The sequence below is a fragment of the Myotis yumanensis genome, unplaced genomic scaffold (genome assembly GCF_028538775.1).
Source record: "Myotis yumanensis isolate MYYU_CA2020_CCGP unplaced genomic scaffold, mMyoYum1.0.hap1 SCAF_3, whole genome shotgun sequence".
Lineage (NCBI taxonomy): Eukaryota > Metazoa > Chordata > Mammalia > Chiroptera > Vespertilionidae > Myotis > Myotis yumanensis.
The window spans coordinates 3,415,699-3,433,119 of NW_027223754.1; the positions used below are offsets into that span (position 1 = coordinate 3,415,699).

At 50.0% G+C, this 17,421-nt stretch overlaps 1 protein-coding gene across 3 annotated transcripts in view; it reads left to right on the top strand.

The window, feature by feature from the left end:
* The first annotated feature begins 3,708 nt into the window (after window positions 1-3,708).
* NEIL3 (nei like DNA glycosylase 3) overlaps window positions 3,709-17,421 on the top strand; it is a 34,755-nt gene continuing 21,042 nt past the window's right edge. For all 3 annotated transcript variants that reach the window (XR_011470603.1, XM_070407359.1, XM_070407360.1), the window contains exons 1-2: window positions 3,709-3,912; window positions 12,341-12,468. Coding sequence is in view for 2 of the 3 variants with exons in the window: in XM_070407359.1 (XP_070263460.1) it covers window positions 3,757-3,912; window positions 12,341-12,468 (284 nt within the window). In the remaining variant the exon portion in view is untranslated. The remainder of the gene's footprint in view (window positions 3,913-12,340; window positions 12,469-17,421) is intronic.

Consider the following 17,421-nt stretch of genomic DNA (forward strand, 5'->3'; position numbering starts at 1 on the left):
CAAACTTTTTGACTCGAGGGCCACAATGGGTTCTTAACCTGGACCGGAGGCCGGAACAAAAGCATGGATGGAGTGTTTGTGTGAACTAATATAAATTCAAAGTAAACATCATTACATAAAAGGGTACAGTCTTTTTTTTTTTTTAGTTTTATTCATTTCAAACGGGCCGGATCCGGCCCGCGGGCCGTAGTTTGCCCACAGCTGGACTAGGGGCCTCTCAGCCTCGGCACCACTGCCACTTTCATCTGGGCAATTCTTTGTTGTGGTGGCCTGTTCTGTGCATTGTAAGACACGTGGCAGCCGGGCTGCCCTCTGCCCATTAGATGCCAGTCTCACCCGTTTCCCTCTCGTGGTGACCAAATGTCACCAGAAGGTTGAGAACCACTGCTTCACACCTTCTAGTGATGACTTAATAAAGCCAATTACGTCACTCTCCTGTTTCCCCCCATTACTTTCAACATAACGTCCATCCTTAACGTATCATCTTCGACTTGCCCTGACCTTCCCTTGGCCCCTTCTGCCCTCCCTTCTCAGCCTCTTATCCTCCAGATATTCTTGCAGTTCCTCGCTTTGTACCTATTGTATTTTCTCCCCTATCTGCCTGCAGATCCTCTTCTATTCCTCATGTGATGAACTTTCACTCCTTTCTCCTCAAAACTTAGCAAGATGTCTGGGACCCGTGACCTCCGGGGTCCGCTCAGAGCACGCCAAGTGACCTCTGTCGGAGTCCTGGTGGTTCCTCTTTCCTGTGAGTTCTTTCATCTCTTCCATCTCTTTCACCCACGGATCTAGCACTCTCCCGGGAGCACATCAGATTGTTTTCTGAATGAATGCCCAGCGGTGGGTTCATGCCCCGACTTGGATGAGACTGCTGGAAAACGTTGCTCCAAGATATTACCCCAAAATAACTTGCTTTTCTGTTTCCAAATAGAAAATAAATGCATTCTTCTATCCTCTCTCAGGGAGAGAACCCCTCACAGAATGAATATTTTGCATCTTTTGTGAGTGTCTAATAACTATTTAGTTCTTATTTTCCCCCAAATTAAGTTCATGCTCAGATACCACCTTCACTTACTTAATGTGTTTAAATTTAAAAGGGGATTAGGAAACTTCCTTCCAGGAAGAACTTGGCAAGTCACAAATACAGGGAAAGCCTCGCCGTCCCAGGTCACCGCCCTCTGAAGAGGCTGGGAAAGGCAGAGCAGTCGCCTGTCACCCAGGAGGCCCCGGGGGTGCTGCCATTCAGACTGTTTGACTTTGCAGGCAGGTACCTGTCGCCTGGCTCTCCCAGCCTTCGCACTGGAATGTATGTCACTGCTCTGCAAAGTTTTGACACTTGGCATATGCTTCAAACAATAAAAGTGTCAAAACGGGTTCTGTCACTGTACATTTTATTATTCATCGGGTAGCCTCACGTTAAAAGTTTCTCTTGATGGGGAGAAACCGGAGACTCTTTAGCAAATACCACCGAAAACACCTGCATGTAACGTTCACTAATGGCTGTTTCCTCTGCTCGCAGCTCAAATTAAGAGGACCTTGACAGATGATGTGTGTTAACTCTCTCCTTGTTAAACATATTCAGGTAATTGATGCAAAACACAGAAATTAAAGAATTTTCCCCATGCTGCATGTGTATCATTCCAGCTAAAAATCTGTCTACGGACCTTGTAAGGAGAAGAGTAAAAACAAAGTTTCATTATCCAAAATATGTCAAAACGTAATAGGCTGGAGGGAAGTTTTTTAGACTGTCTTTCATGCCCTTAGAAGGCCGAGTGAAAGGTTGCTTTTCCTCTTAACCACCATTTCTTAAGTTGTTGCTAAAAATACTTGGTGGCGGGCCAGTGTAACATAATTGATGTTGCTGAAAAATATTTGGCTAAGACCATAGCGTGCCTGACTGAATCCCAAGTCCATGACCTTGAGCAAGTTACCTAACCTCTCTGTGCCCCAGTTCCTTCCTCTGTAAAATGATGATAAAAATAGCACTAACCTCAGGACCGCTTTGAGGATTAAGAGAGTTTGTGTTTCAAAGCACCCTGAACACCGCCTGGCACACAGAAGCACTAAGTAAGTATCTAGGATTATTATTCGTGAAAACAGACACTTTGAACTGAGCCCTGCAAAGTATTATGCACTCAGCGCTGTGTAAGAACCTGTAGCCACTTACCATGAGCAACTGTGGCCCATCTATTTCCTAATGAAGAAGGAGCAATAATAGACCCCAACTGCAGACGGAGTTTCCTAGTTTGATTGAAGTTCTGAATTCCAGTCTCAGTAAATAGGTATCATGAACTCAGGGGCTTGGGAGGCCCCTATACCTGCTCAAAAGTTTCACTGGCTGCCTAGGACCCAGGAAAATGGAATATACTCTCCCCTATCCTGTGTTCTCCACACGGGGGTCCCCAGGAATCTTCCCGATGCTATCTAGCACGACTCGTCCACCTGACACCTCTGCTGCCATCACCATGTGTCAAGGACATCACGTGTTTTCCTGCTCTTCTTGCTTAGAGTTTCCTTAATTGGCCTTTCTACTTGCCTAGGGCCCCCCGCTTCTTAAATCAGTGGTTCTCAACCTTGGCTGCACATTAGAATCACTTGGGAATCTTTTAAAAATCCTGATTTCTGGGCCTCATCTCCGGAAATTCTGTGTCTTTGTTACTCATGTTGTGCCCCCACCCCATAACAAAGACACAGAATTTCCGGAGGATGAGGCCCAGAAATCAGGATTTTAAAAAGATTCCCAGGTGATTCTAATGTGCAGCCAAGGTTGAGAACCACTGTCTTAAATGGTCCACTGAGATTCCACCTCTTCTCTGAGCATCTCAATTCATAAGAATGACATTAACGATCTGAGAACAAGTATTTGGAGACAGAAAGGCCCACTTTTTTTTTTCAGTCTTAAGTTAGTAATCACAATTCGACAAATATGTGTTGACTATCTATCAAGTGCAATCCCAGGGCTGCTGTGGGAAGTGGGAAGATGAATGGGACACTCAGTCGTCTGTAACAATGAAGGGGTTTAATATTTGGCAGATAAAGCCACGTTTTCTAAGACATGACAAACGTGTGAGAGAGAAAATAAAAGCTGTCAGTCCTAATAACCTCCTCCGAGCCCCTCTCCTCCCTCCCACTTCCTATTAAATAGGACATACAAGACCCCAGGGCCTGCTAGGCCACAGGAACGTGGATTTCAGGACAGAATAAGAGGACGAGGTCACAAGGCGTGCATGTACCGGGCAGCTCAAGGACGAGGGCAAAGCCTCAGGGCAGAGAAAATGAAGCCCACGCTTCTGAGGTCCTAACCGCCTCTGCTCTCGACAGTTTAGCCCGGTGGCTGGCTGCACTCACCAGACTCAGCATTCCTTCTATCCCAATCCCACAGCCAGAGCCCGAGGGGCGACTCACTGCGCTTGCGCTGCAGGGCGCGGCTGGGCGGGGCCTGAGAAGGGGTGGGCGGGGTCTGGCCAAGAAGTTGACTAGGTGAGCGGTTCCGGGGCGGGGCCTTGAAATGGCGGGGCGGGGCCTGGGCGCAGCTGGGCGGTTCTGGGGCGGGGCGGGGTCTGCGTTTGGACGGGGCGGGGCCTGAGTTTGGACGGGGCCTGTGATTGGACGGGGCGGGGCCTGCGGCGGGGCGGGGCGGGGAGGCGCGCGGGCGCGGGAGATTTGAACCTTGAGCAGAGTTGGCGCAGAGCTTAGGTTGCGCGGCAGTTGTCCTCTCCGAGCCCTGACACTAGGGCCGCAGGGCCGGCTCCGGAGATGGTGGAAGGACCAGGCTGTGCTCTGAACGGAGAGAAAATTCGGGCGCGGGTGCGCCCGGGCCAGGCGGTGACGGCCGTGCGGGGGAGCGCCCCGCAGAGCCCGAGGGGCCCTGGCTCGCCCCACGCTGCCTCGGCGGCCGCGGTGCGCCCCCAGGTGAGCCGCTCCTGTAACTTGCTCTGGGGTCGCGGGGGAACTTGGGATAAAGACCCTGTAAGGTGCGCAGTGTCCAAAGTGTCCGCTCTCCCCTCTGGTCCTGGCTCCCCGGGCCCCGTTTCCCAAAGTTTATCTTGACTTCCTGGGCGGGGGCGAGGGGGAAGCCCGCGCTGGGCGCCTGCGCAGTGGGGAGCTTCTGAGTGCTCAGGCGGCCTGGGGTGCCCAGCAGGAGTTACTGCAGGTCCCCTGGCTGAACTGCACAGCCCAGCAAGGGAAGGCTCCCTTACAGCTACAGCTGCGTTTTCCGCCATGAACATTGTTAGGTCTCTGCAACCTGTGACTTTTTATTTTTTTCATTATATTTTTTAAAAATATAATGAAAGAGGAAGGGAGAGGGATAGAGAGTTAGAAACATCGATGAGAGAGAAACATTGATCAGCTGCCTCCTGCACACCTCCTACTGTGGATGTGCCCGCAATCAAGGTACATGCCCTGGACTGGAATCAAACCTAGGACCGTTGAGTCAGCAGGCCGATGCTCGATCCACTGAGCCGAACCGGTTAGGGCTTTCATTACATTTTTAAGGCAAGCTTTCAGCATGCAATTCTAGCTCCTGGCTGGCCCAACATGCAGCAGCTGTTAAGTGTATCAGAACTAATTTATAATTCTTAAACAGCACACGCAAAATTTAGCACAAACCTTCCCACGCAGTATTGTCATCTGATGAAGGGGCAGGGAGACCCAGTTTTGGTTCCCTTAAGTGAATTTCTTTCTCTTTAAAATAATTTGTAGCACAGTGTCTTGCCACTCGGGCCTTTGCTGCGGTTGGTGAGATGTTCATGGGGTGAGTTTAGAACTTACTGAAGAGTCTGATGAAGCTGTCCAGCTTTGAAAGCCCCCTGGATGTGCAGACCCTTGTGTTTCATGCAATATCCTGCTGGCTTTCAGTTCTCCTGCGAAGCTTCCTGGTAACCTTTGGTCCTGCAAGAAGTCGCTTGCTGTGAAATTAGCATATGCTTTCAACTTGAAACAAATGAGATCCTAAGACTGAGAAAGTACAGTTTTCAAACTTGGAAAAATCATGTTTCCCTCCTCCTTCCAATTGCCTTTGTATTTTATTTATTTTGACTTTATGTGTCAGTACTTAGTCTGCATCTTGTCTCTTATTACAGTGCTTCTTAAAATCTTCTCAGGGTGTCCCATAGATGGATCTTGGATAGTCTCTTAGAATGTTAAAATATTCTTATAAAAATTTACCCATTCAACAAAATGTTGAATATTGAAGGAACCAGGGGAACAAACCCAGCTCTTCCCTTTGCGGGATATGTATTATGTACCTCCTCACCTTCTTAAATCGTTACTGAGAATGGTTTTCCCTCAATGTCTCAGGGTCCTTGTTACCAGCATTAGATAGAATCCCAGAACCAGAGGTAGCCAACAACAGCTAAGGCTTACAGGTGAGGAGAGGAGGGAGGTGATGTCCACGGCCATTGTAGCTTTAATCATCACATTCACTGTGATGTCCAGAAAAGAACATCCGATTCTCTTGGTTCAACCCCTTCCTTACTTCCTGATCTGTAGGTGCTTATTTGCTCAGGGTTAGGTTAGAGAAAAATCTAAAACTCATAGTTTAGTGCCTAGGAAAGGACAAATCCTGGTCATTGTTACTTTTTCTCCCAGAACCCTTTGTCTTTTTTGTAATCACTTGTGCCCTCAAATTATGTGCAAAGCATTTCGCCTCCGGGTGAAGTGCTTGAAGGTTCCGCACTTAGAAAATTGCAGGCTGTGTTTTGATGAATGGACCGAGACCTCTGTTTGGGGGCTTGGGCACTCTGATGGTTTAAATTGGCATCGAAGTGACCTCTGAATAAGAAAAGTGTTGCATTAGGAAATTTTTGAAAAGGTGGGAAAACCAGGAGAAGAAACTGTGAGAGTAAACATGGGATACTTGTCTTCCTCTGGGAGAGGGCGTCACTGCACTAGAACTGAAACGTTTCTCTGTGGAAAAGCCTTCATCTGCTCTGAGGAGTTCCTCTTCCTTTCCCCGCGGCCAAGCAGGATGCATGGTTATCAGCCCCGCAAGGCGTGTGCTGTCTCCCAAGATCCATGTGGTTCTGACGGTTTCCTCTTATTAAGCCACTTGACCATGGGAAGGTGAATCCTTCTCAATCATTCTTACAGTGGTGGCAGAGGAGATTTCCGGCTCTATTCCAGGGGAGCGGGGGCGGGGAGGGTGAAATGTTCAAATAATATAGTGACCGATTATAAGGGTCACCATGGGAAAGTCAGGTATATAGCGGGCTGTTGTGTATGGTTATAGCAAAGACAGTAGGCTTGTGGGAAATCATTTCTTGGATTTGGGCAGCTGGAGCTCATACAAAGGGGATTCTACAGTAGGACCGGTAAATACCTTGTAAATCTTAGGTTTCATGCAAAAGCTCTGCCTGGTTCCCCCGAGATAGCTCTCAACATCAGTGGGACAAGCTGTCACTGGTATACCAGAATTTCCCCCCTAAGATGGAGTTTAAAAAAGCAGTTAAAACATATACGTATGCAGGTGCTGGACATAGCCAATCACCCATTGAAAACTATTTTTTTGTCCCAAGTATACTGTCCAGAGCTGATGACTTTAGAAACGCTGGTGTACGGGGAATCCTATGACTTGGGTCAGGTGTCAGTGTGATAGACAGCTGAATAAAAGGATTTTTACGTATCATTTTCCTCAAAACTAAAGAGAAGTATTGGAATCCATGTTTTTAAAGCAGTCCTTTAATTGCTAAGGAAACGTCTCATTAAAACCAGGGCATGCGAGGACTGGTTGCTGAAAACACATCAGTCCCTTCCTGAATCCCTCTTGAAACCTTCCCATAGAGCTCTTTTTACTTTGTGGGAGATTCTGGTAAATGTAATATTTTGTTTTTAATCTAGCTTTTGATAGTCATGAGCATTTGGTCCTCTTATACTTAAACCGCACTCCATTGCAGATAATTAGAAAACAGGAGTCTGGGGTGTTAATAATTTTCAAAGTAGGTTAAGCAGATGGCAGAGTGGAAGTTTTTGCCAAGAAATCTTGGGCTGGTAAAGCAAGATGGGGGTGGTGGGTGGGGAGACAGCGGGCCTGGGTTTTAAAGCCACACTCAGATTTAGGAGGAAAAGGAGGAGGGAGCAGATTAACCCCCAAAATGTTCACTGCCCTCCAGGCATTGAGTGGGGCCGGCGCTCAGGGATTTCCATCCAGCATCCCTGCTGTCCCCAAGGAGCTTATAGACAAAGGAGGGAGAACCACGTCACAGCATCACTCGGGGTGGTGAGCTCCGTGCTTGTGGCCGACCCGATGCCAGGTAGAAAGCCTCACACTCACTCTGCTCCCCAGGGAGGACGGCTAGTAGCAGGAGAATTACAGACTCTGCGTGTGAGCGAGGAAGGGGTCGTGCTAATATTTCATCTTAATTCCTCATCAAGTATTAAAACTCGTCCCAGGCAAGGTCACGCAGCACCCGCCCCTGGAGCCCTTGCTGCCACACTGGCCCCCGATCATGTCGGGTCTGCGGGTTTCCAGGCCATTTCTCTACCTGGACGGTCCCTCCACTTCCCCTTCTGCCCACCTCCGTGCTGAAGGTCACAGTCAGCTTTCTCAGGCCATGGCATCTCTTTTCAGTGTCTGTGGAGCCTCTAATTCCATGGCTGCCTCAGCATTTCTCGTTGGGATGGCGTGTTGCGTGTTCTTTTTAATTTGGAGACCAGGACAAAACACGAGAAAGAGAAGTGAGACGTACACTACTCCGTGAAGGGTTTGGTCTGCGGTTCCCTTTGAGGCTCTGTCAGCCAGGACAACACGTGTCGTTTTTCCCTGACAGCCGTGCGGAGAGAGTCAGTGGTCTCATGCATGTTAAGTCCACTGCCCTTTGTGCTCTGGGATTCCTCCGGCTACGCAGCACAGAATTCATTCACAGGGGCACGCTCTGCTCTCTCTCTTGTTCACACGCGGTCCAGGAACCGTGAAGTTTTGCAGGGCCGGCCCCTGAGACTTCCTCTTTGTAGGTAGCCAAGTCTCCCGTGGGTAGATCCACTCCGCCTTCTGAGATTGCTGGCAGTTGGCAGTAAGTTGGAGAGTATAGAGATGTTTGCTCCAGGACTGCTTTGCCGCCTGAGGGAGTAATCCTGGATTTGTTTGTAACCCACCCCTCAGCATTGGTTAGAGAGGATGTTTCGGCTGTGCTGGCCAAATATGGAACCAAGGTGCTCACTGTAGCTTCTGTGCAATCCTGAGGCAGGGCCTAGGATTTTAGCACCTAGAAACCCGACCCTCTCCTCCCCCCTACCGCCTCCGGGGACCATCCAGGGCAGAAGTCAAGATAAGCTGGGTTTGAATTTCTTAAACATTGTTAGGAGCCAGAGCATTTAACTATTTAGGCAAAAATAAAAAAAAGTAGAGGTTTTCATTATACTATTTCTCATTGTTCTCTTCTGAAATGTATGTCCTCTATCGATTTAAGAAGGAGTGGCACACAAAAATTTTGAGACGAATTGTACCCTTAAATATTTTGCTTAGCCAGTTCCAACAACATCCAACGGTGTCTGACTGCGGGGTTAGACTTGGGTGTTTTGGTAACAGGGTGGCTTTAAATGATCCGCATCTTCTCCAGCTCTGGTCTGGATGGTTCTTTTCCTGCTCCTACCCCGGATCCTTCAGCGGGAATTCTGCCCAGCAGTGAGGAGAGCACTTACAAGAGTGATGGAGATCCTATCTGTTCTCCCCTCGTTTCTGTCAGGGGAAGAGCCAGGCCTTTAGCGTGGACCTGGTGGGCACATGATCCGATTCTTATGATGTCAGACTTCCCGTGGGTCCCGTCTTCCCTCTGCTCTGTGTCTGTTCCCTCAGGACACAGGGCACTCCGCCCCCCGCAGGGCATGTGTATCAATTGCCATTCCTCTTGCCTAGATGTGGCTCACTCATGCCTCCTCTAAGACGTCCTCAAATATTGTTTTCCCCACGAGGACGCCCCGATTAAAATTGCAGCCCGCTACGCCCTAATCCTGAGCTCTTTCTCATCTCAATTTCTTTTCAGAATGTTCCCATATATTGTTATCCTGTTTATTGTTAAATATCTCCTCCCAGTAGAATACAAACGTTCTGAAGGCAGGAGGCTTTTCATTGTGTGTGTGTGTGTGTGTGTGTGTGTGTGTTCATTGATACACCCCCAACATCAAGGACAAGGCCTCAGACACAGTGGACGGAGATGAACTTCTCTTCAGTGCGCGAGTGCAACGAGGCAGCCGTGGAGGGAGCATCTTTAATGAGCAGAGGTGTCTCTCCAGAGGGCACGCGGCACCATTGTCAGAGTGCCCAGTGGCAGACACAGCCCGGTGACGGTGGTAGGTGGGGAGAGGCTTAAACTACGCGGGGTAAGTTCTTGTCACACCGTTCATGGAGCCACGGGAACTGCCTTCCCAGGAGACAGCGGGGACTCCCTCACTGCTTTGCGAGGTGTGGCAGCGCCTTCTGCCTCAAGGTGACCGCGTCTGCCGCTCTGCCAGGGGCCGTTATAAAACACCGAAGTCAGGATTCATGGAGGGAGAGTGGTCTGGGAAGGGAACAGAAGTAGCGGAGTGAGATCAACTCAGTCCCGTGGCTCCCACATTGGAATGTGTGGAGTGGGCAGTGGGGTTTAGAGCTGGGCAGTGAGGAACAGCCCCTGGCAACTGGCCGAGAAGTTTTCAGGTGGCCAATCAGATACTGCGTCTCAGGGCTCACCAGGGGTCAGGCTGCCAAAGAAAATAGACTTCGCATGAGTGCTGTGTACTCATACCCTGTCATCTCACATCACATCACGGGTAAAGGCAGGGAAGTGTCCTGGAAAAAGCCCGATGCCAGGTTGCTGGGGAAAGACACCAGGTTCTCCTGTTCACAGCAGAAGGAGCGGGAGTGCACAAGATGCAGCCCCACTACGCACCGTCCCCGGTGGCTCTGATCCACGGTGGACACGCACATACCCCACTTGGTGCTGCAGTGCAAGGACCCTCCCCTGGGTCTGAAATACAGAAACGGGGGTGTGGGGAGGGGGCATTTCTGGGGACCATTGATGTATAGCTGCTTAAACAGGACTTAGGAATCGACATCAAGCCCGGACCCGGGAAAGATGTCCCCTCACAGACCATAGACCCAGTACCCTCTGGGAGGGCTCTTTACCTCCCAGAAAGGGAAGCCCAGGTTCGAGGAGGGTGGCGGGAGTGACAGGCTGCACAGAATGGCCTTTTTCAACAGCTTGGGTGGGTGTTGAGTTTTAGATTTAACTTGGGAAACTTAAAGAGTTAGGGGCGATTAAAGCACTGGAATGACCGTAGCAGCAAACATCCTCCCTACCAAGAAGCAGGGACAGTGACTTTGGTGTCTGGGCGGCTTGGAGGAGACGGGTTGGGATGCCCACCGGCCTCCTCCGCTGGGAACCCAGCAGGAGCCAGAGGATCAGAGCACGTGGGTAAACAGTCGCTCATAAAGGATGCTGGGAGGGGAGAAGAGGCTGCTGATGGAGCAGTGGGGAGGCAAGACTGTGAGCCATTAGTTCAGAAGTGAAGGTTTAAAATGTTAAAACATCTTATACCGTATATTCGAGATCCTAAAAAGGTAAAACCTCACCCACATGGAGGCCAAGTTTACTCATCACAGATCTTCATCTGCTCTCTATAGCACCCTCTTAAAGTGTCCTGGCTAGTTGATAACAACTTTCTGCCTACTGGTTGGTTGTCATGGAAACCTACATCGACACCCACTCTCCTCATCAGCACTTGGCTTGAGGTGTGTGTCAGTGGCGGGGGAAGGCTTTTGTTAGGGAGAAACCTATGGGGACTCTCCGTGCTTCTCAGTTCAGGGCCTTCACAGATTTCTTTATAAACACAAGGCAAGTGTCAAAGCACGTTTTTCCTCGTTGGGGCCTCCATCGTGACGGGCCAGTGCTCGGTCATTGCTGACAGGCCCCCGGTTCACCCAGGGGAGATAGAGAAACCAGAGGCAGGTCTTCGAGGGCGGGGTGGCCTGTGTGTCTGCAGTCCTGGTGCTAGAATCCCCCACCGGTCCTCTTAGTGGTTTGTTCAGAACGGGAAGGCTCCCCTGTGCACTGTGCATGGGTCACCATGCACCTGTGATGGACCCCCCAGTTCTTATGGGACGGAGGGGACTAACCCCGTTAACCTGACCTTCTGAACTTCAGGCAGTCGGGGAGTTCTGGCATTGACATAGCCCTTGCAATGTGAAGGGATGAGTGGAACAGTCATGCCTGTTCTTGTCTTAGTCTGTTGTGGGCACCCATAACAAAGTACCATAGACTGGGAGGCTTAAACACAAGTTCATCTTCTCTCAGTTCTGGAATCTAGAAGATTCCAAGATCAAGGTCCGGCCTGTTTGGTTTCTGGTGAGAGCTCTCCTCCTGGCGGCCAGAAACCTGCTCTCTTCTCACAGGGCCTTTCCTCTGAGCCTACAGGAGGAGAGCCAGCTCTCTGGTCTCTCTTCTTAGAAGGACACTAACTCCATTGGATCGGGGCCCCACCCTGTGGTCTCATCAGACCTTAATTGCATCTGTGAGGCCCTGTTTCAAACACAGGCACAAGGGGGTTTCAAGATTTGAAGGGACAAAATTCAATTCCTGGCATTTCTCAATCTTTTTTTTTTTTTTAATACCTATTATTCCTTCACCCCTTGTGCAGGTTGTTTTGCATGGGATGGGGCAGGGTGGTGGGCGTCCTTTTCCTTTATGGTTGACATTGTTGAGGAGGGAGAGAGGAGCAGGCCTCGGGTCAGAGTCCTCTCCTCTGGGGGCCCGGCTTTGCTCTCTGGTTCCCCACACCCACCAGATGTGAAAGCCGGAGCTCCCGTGCCGTGGGCCCCGTAAATGCCTCTGAGAGGGCGGCTTCGGGGTGCTGCTCGCCCTGGCGTCCCCTCCCACTCTCACTGGGTCGGGGACCTCCTCCTCCTCTTGCATGCTGGCTTCCGAGTTCATCATCGAAGCTCAGAATATCCTTCTCATACTCTCCCCACCATTTGTAGCCGTTGTGTTCTGAATGCTCTTTCGGGAACCCTGGCTGTGCTTCTGGCAATGGAAGGCTGTGTCCTCGCTGGTTTTAAGACATTCGCATCATTTTTCTGTGTTTCCTTCTCACATCCACAGAACTTCGTGGTCCTGGAAGAAACTCATTGTGATTGTGCGCCAATTACTTCTTTGTTTTTTCCACCTCAGTCTTCTGGCCTCTCTTTTTTTAAATGACTGCCTAACAAAATGTATGTAAACAGCTGATTACATGGGCTTGTTTGAGATAATTTTTCTCATTGGCACACACCTGGGCAGGAAGCAACAAAAGCACATTTAAAAATGAAATGATAATTTTGTTTACACTGTGTGTGTGTGTGTGTGTGTGTGTGTGTGTTTTCTTCTAGGCTGCCACACAGAACAATGATAGCGGCTCCAGCGGGCTTTCCCTGAGGCTGTTGCATGGACACGTGTACAGCGGCGTGGAGACCTTAGGGAAGGAGCTCTTCCTGTACTTTGGGCCGAAAGCTTTACGGTAAGATAAAGCCTTGCAGCACATCAACCTCTGTTTCAAGCTGGGGAGAGGCTTTCCGCGCAGTGTGCGGGTGTCACGTTGACTCATGTAGAAAGTGCTCCACTTTTAAGGGGGCTCTAATGGAGGAGGCTGGGGGTCCATCATGGAAAGCAGTGCGCAGCAGCAGAGGAAAGTGTGATGTCATCGCTACTCGGAGGGCTGGGCTGTTTATTTCTTTTCTTAAAAACCGAGGGGCTCCAAGGACTTCCCAAGCGATACCAGAGCAGCACAGCCCGGCGTGTTCTTATCCGAGCTCCCTACGCAGCTCCCGCCCCCTCTCTGTTCACCAAGTGTTTGTTGCATTAGCGACCTCAGCCTCTTGATGTTTATGACAGCTCCTCGCTTGGTTTCAATGGTTCTCTAGATTTTTATATTCCCCACCCCCCCTGCTTTCTTTCTCGGAAGCCTGGGACAGAGCTGGAAACTTACTTGTAGAATTCAGAAACTGTCCCCGGAGGTAAGAGGCTCCCCACTGTTCCCCGGGGGCCGTGGAAATTCACTGCTGTTTAGCTGACTCAGGCCACGCAATCTGCTGCCTCGGTTGCCTTAATAATAAAAAGGTTGAAATGTAGGTAATTGCCTCTTCACTTCTGCAGAAAAAGAAAAAAGGCCCCTGGGTGAACCTGCCTGTCTAATCCAGGTCTAGCAAACACAGCCTGTGCCATTGCAGACCTTAATGATGGGCACTGCTTCCTTGAATGTTTTTCCCGTTTCTTTAAGGTATTGAGCAGTTTTTATCTTAAAAGAAAAGGCCACTGACTGTCTCCCGGGCTTCCCACTGCAGGTCCATAATGGGCGCGAAGTGGCGATGCGTGACTGTGATGAGATAGTCGGAGAGTGTAGCATTGATACTCCTGCACCTGGCCTCCCGCATGCTTGGAGGACTAACGTGTTTATGTCACTGCTCGTCCTGGGACGTGTTCGCCACGGTCAGCAGCTGCTGTCCCTGGACAACATGGTCACCTCCCACCTGGAGTTGATAAGATCAGCTCAGGCGCCGGGTTCTGCAGAGCTCCCTGCTGTGGGCTGCCTTATCGTCCCGGGCTGGGTGATGGAACACTCCCTGCTGTGAGCGAGTAGGACACAACGGAGTCCCTGTGAGATCGGCTGAGAGCATTGACATGTTATGATTCCCTGGTGTAAGGCGCAGGTTTATTTCTGGCGGGCGAGAGGCAAGTCGGATCAAGGGCTCCCCACCGGGCTGATAAGGGGGAGTCTTTTCTAGTGCAGGGCCATCAGCCAGCGGACAAGGGCAATCGCCTCTTCACACTGGGCCCACGGGTGCCATCCCTGGAGAGGGCCAGTCTCGGGATCCGTGGGGAGGAGTGTGGCGGCGGCTGCCTTCATTCCCTGCAGCCTCAACGACTACAGTGGGGCCTTGACTTACCAGTGTCCCGACTAACGAGTTTTTTGAGATATCAGCTGTCTCTCGGCGATTTTTTGCATTGAGTTGATAGAGTAATTTGAGTTAACGAGCTCCTTAACGAGCTCGGTCTCGGAACAAATTAAACTCATAAGTCAAGGCCCCACTGTATTTGATCAATTCAAGGTCAACGGCAGATCAGGTGTTGGAATATGAACTGAGCCTCCTAATATCAACGGCAGCCCCGTTCACAGTGGAAGTTAAAGAAATGCACGCCCGGCCCACGCTTGGGAGAACTGGTGGCTCTGTGACGGAAATGTGCTAGTTGCATGAGGCTGCAGGCGGGAGCGGGAGACAGACATGCGGGCCTCCCTTTGGACTTCTGTTTTCCACCCACCGGCGGCCTGCCGTTCCGAGAGCTCACGGCCGGAAGCGTGCGTAATGCCAGCGCACAGGTTCCCCTGAAGGCGGCGCAGCTTTGCACAATTAAAATTGCCCGTGGATTTGCGGGCATCGGACAGGGCAGGCCCCACATCTTCCTGGGATTCGTTTGTTGTGAATCTAGATTAGAGGCAATGCCCTCTGTGAGGGACAGTGCAGTGTAACGTATGCGCTTCAGGAAGATACAGATCAGAGAGGGAGTATTTCTCTTGCTGAGAAATGTACCGTAGCGCTCAGGTGCTTGTAACAGCCCTGCAGAATCCTGCGAATTATTTCATACACACTTGCTTTAGCTGTGCCGTTGTGGTATGTGTGGCTAATACCCACACCTCTGAACACTCCCAGGCGCTCTTCATCTATAACAGACCAAAGCCGTTTTCAGGGTTTTGTTGTGCGTGTAACAAATGCTCATGAGAGCAAACTGAGAACTAAAGAACCAACACATTTACACATCCACTGTCCCGCTGCCAGGTGTAATCCCTGTGAACCGTGCGTGCACACACTGCCCGTGTGGGGTGCGCGTACAGTACATCTGTCACTCCGCCCACCCAGACACGCCCACCCTACCAGCTGCCGCTGGCAATCAACATGAACACAGCTGTTACATCTTGTACCCACATTTAAAGGATATATTTTTTTAATGACTCTGTTTCCAGCACACTTTGCTATTTCCAGGTTGTGATGGGTATGACTGATGGTTCGCAATGATCACAGCCACGCAGAAACTATATCTGAATATTTGAGAGGCCTTGCCATCACAGAGAAGCTTTCTACATGATCGATTTTGTAATTTATCGCCGTCTAAGTGATATGGTCCTCTAGACAGACAGGCAAGAGCTCAAGTGGCAGCTCTCTTCAGCGCGCTAAAAAGTTCTTATGGAACTCCTCAGATGCTGCTTACAAAAGTGACCATCTAGACATAGTGTTTGTAATCTGTTTTTGTAATCTGTAACATGTCAGACAAAAGAGAAGTGTGATAAAGATTGTAACTGAATCCTGCACTCTACATTCGTAAACGCCCACTGTCGTCTGCCCAGCACGCCCACTTGTCCCTCGGGGACATTATTTGACCTGGACACTGGTCGTCTGGCCAGAGTAACCAGCGTTCAAGCTGCATTGAACGTAACCTCACTAACCGTTTCTCTCAGACACCGTCTGCTGGGCCAGTCTAAGTTTTTCCCAAGACGTTCTGATCGGGGCTGAGCAGGGTCGTGCTCCCTGTGAGGCAAGAAGCCGGGGATGTGACATGAACAGGGAGGTGGCCATGTCGCTGGGCTTGTCAGGAAAAACAGGGCACGGTGCTGGAGAACAAAACCAGCCCACAGGAAGCAGAGGGAGTCTCACTCCACCTGTGCCTGAGGTCCGGCTACACCCCTGCTCCCCGCAGGGGCGACTTCAGCCCTTCCTGAGCGCCTGTGAGTCCCCGATGCCTTAATTGCTTTGAGTTGGGTCCTCGTCACTTGCAATTAAGGAAGCCGACTGTTACCAAAAGGCACCGACTTCCAGTTATGAAGTAAAGCCACGGCGATGAAGTGCACAGCCTGGTGGCCATGGCAGTTAGTAGTGCTGCAGGGCGCTTTTGAAAGTTGCTAAGTGAGTGGATCATAAAAGTTCTCATCTCAAGAAAAAAAACATTTTTTGGGTAACTGTAAGTTAAGGGGTGTTAGCTAGACTTATTATGGTGATTATTTTGCCATGGATACAAATATAGAATCATTATGACATACAACTGAGACTAATAGGATGTTATATGTCAATCACACCTCAATTTCAAATAAATGTGACTTTTTTTCTCCTCGTTGGCATCTCTATCCTAAATAGATGCAGACCTACCTTTTTCCTTTTTAACATGGTTAAGGCCATATCTTTTTACCTTTTTAAATTTTTTTTATTGAATTTAGAGAAAGGAGAAAGGAGAGGGAGGGAGGGAGGGAGGGAGAGAGAGAGAGAGAGAGAGAGAGAGAGAGAGAGAAACATCAATGTGAGAGTGAAACATTGACCAGTTACCTCCCGCACGCACCCTGGCCAGGGATCAAACCCACAACTTGGGTATGTGCCCCGACTGGGAATCAAACCCCCAACTGTTCCCTGCACAAAATGAAGCGCCAACCAACTGAGCCACACTGGCTGGGCAAGACCATATATTTTTTAAAAATTTTATTTTATTGTTTAAGGTATTACAAATAGTAGTACATATGTCTCCTTTTTTATCCTCCCAATGACCTCCCCCCCACCTCCCCTACCACCTGGCACTTGCCCTAACCGCTCCCCCCCTCCCGCTAGTGTCTTGCATCTATTGGTTGTGCTTATATGCATGCATACAAGTCCTTCGGTTGATCTCTTACCCCCCCAACCCTCCCCTAAAAGACCATATCACTTTATAACCTCTTTTTTTAAAATTGTTAGCATAAACTGCAATCAGTATATTCAACTATTTTATACTCTTAATTATACGTAGAACAGGTGTGTCCTCTTGGTAGTTTTCATGAGCAGCTGCCTTAGTAGCAGTGCGCAGTGGTCATCCGCATGGGCCTGTGGCAGTGTCCTTGTGTGGGTCCTCCGTGCCGCTCCAGGGTATGCAGAGAGAGGTCCCGGGAAGCATGCGGCTCACATTTCAAATAGGACCAGGTCTTACTTATTGGTCTGTTTTAGGAAGTTGTTTCTAACTAGAGGGAACGTCATTTGGACATCATTCTTATATTAGAACCTCGGTTGCAAGTGACAGATGCCCAACTCAGCCAAGTGCAGTAGTTGCGTATTGTAATAAGAGTCTGGGGTATCGTGTGACCCCTGAAGAGGATGAGCCCGGCTTCAGGGAGAACTGGGAGCAGAGGCTAAATGCCTAGAAGACTCCGCAGCTCGTGGCTGGTCCTCCCGACACCTGCCGCGGGTTCCTCTCTGCAGCCAGGCCTCCCGCGGCCCCGTCTGTCCACGATGGGAAAATTTCCATCCACAGGGCAGATCTCTCAAAACTAAAAAGTAGCGGATCTCTGTGCCCCAAATCCATCAGTTCATCAGGAGCGCTCCGAGGGCCCCGGCTCGGGTATCGACAGGACCAGTGGACACAGGTGTCCCTTCCTGAGCCAGCTGTGTCTGCAGAGGGGACAGAG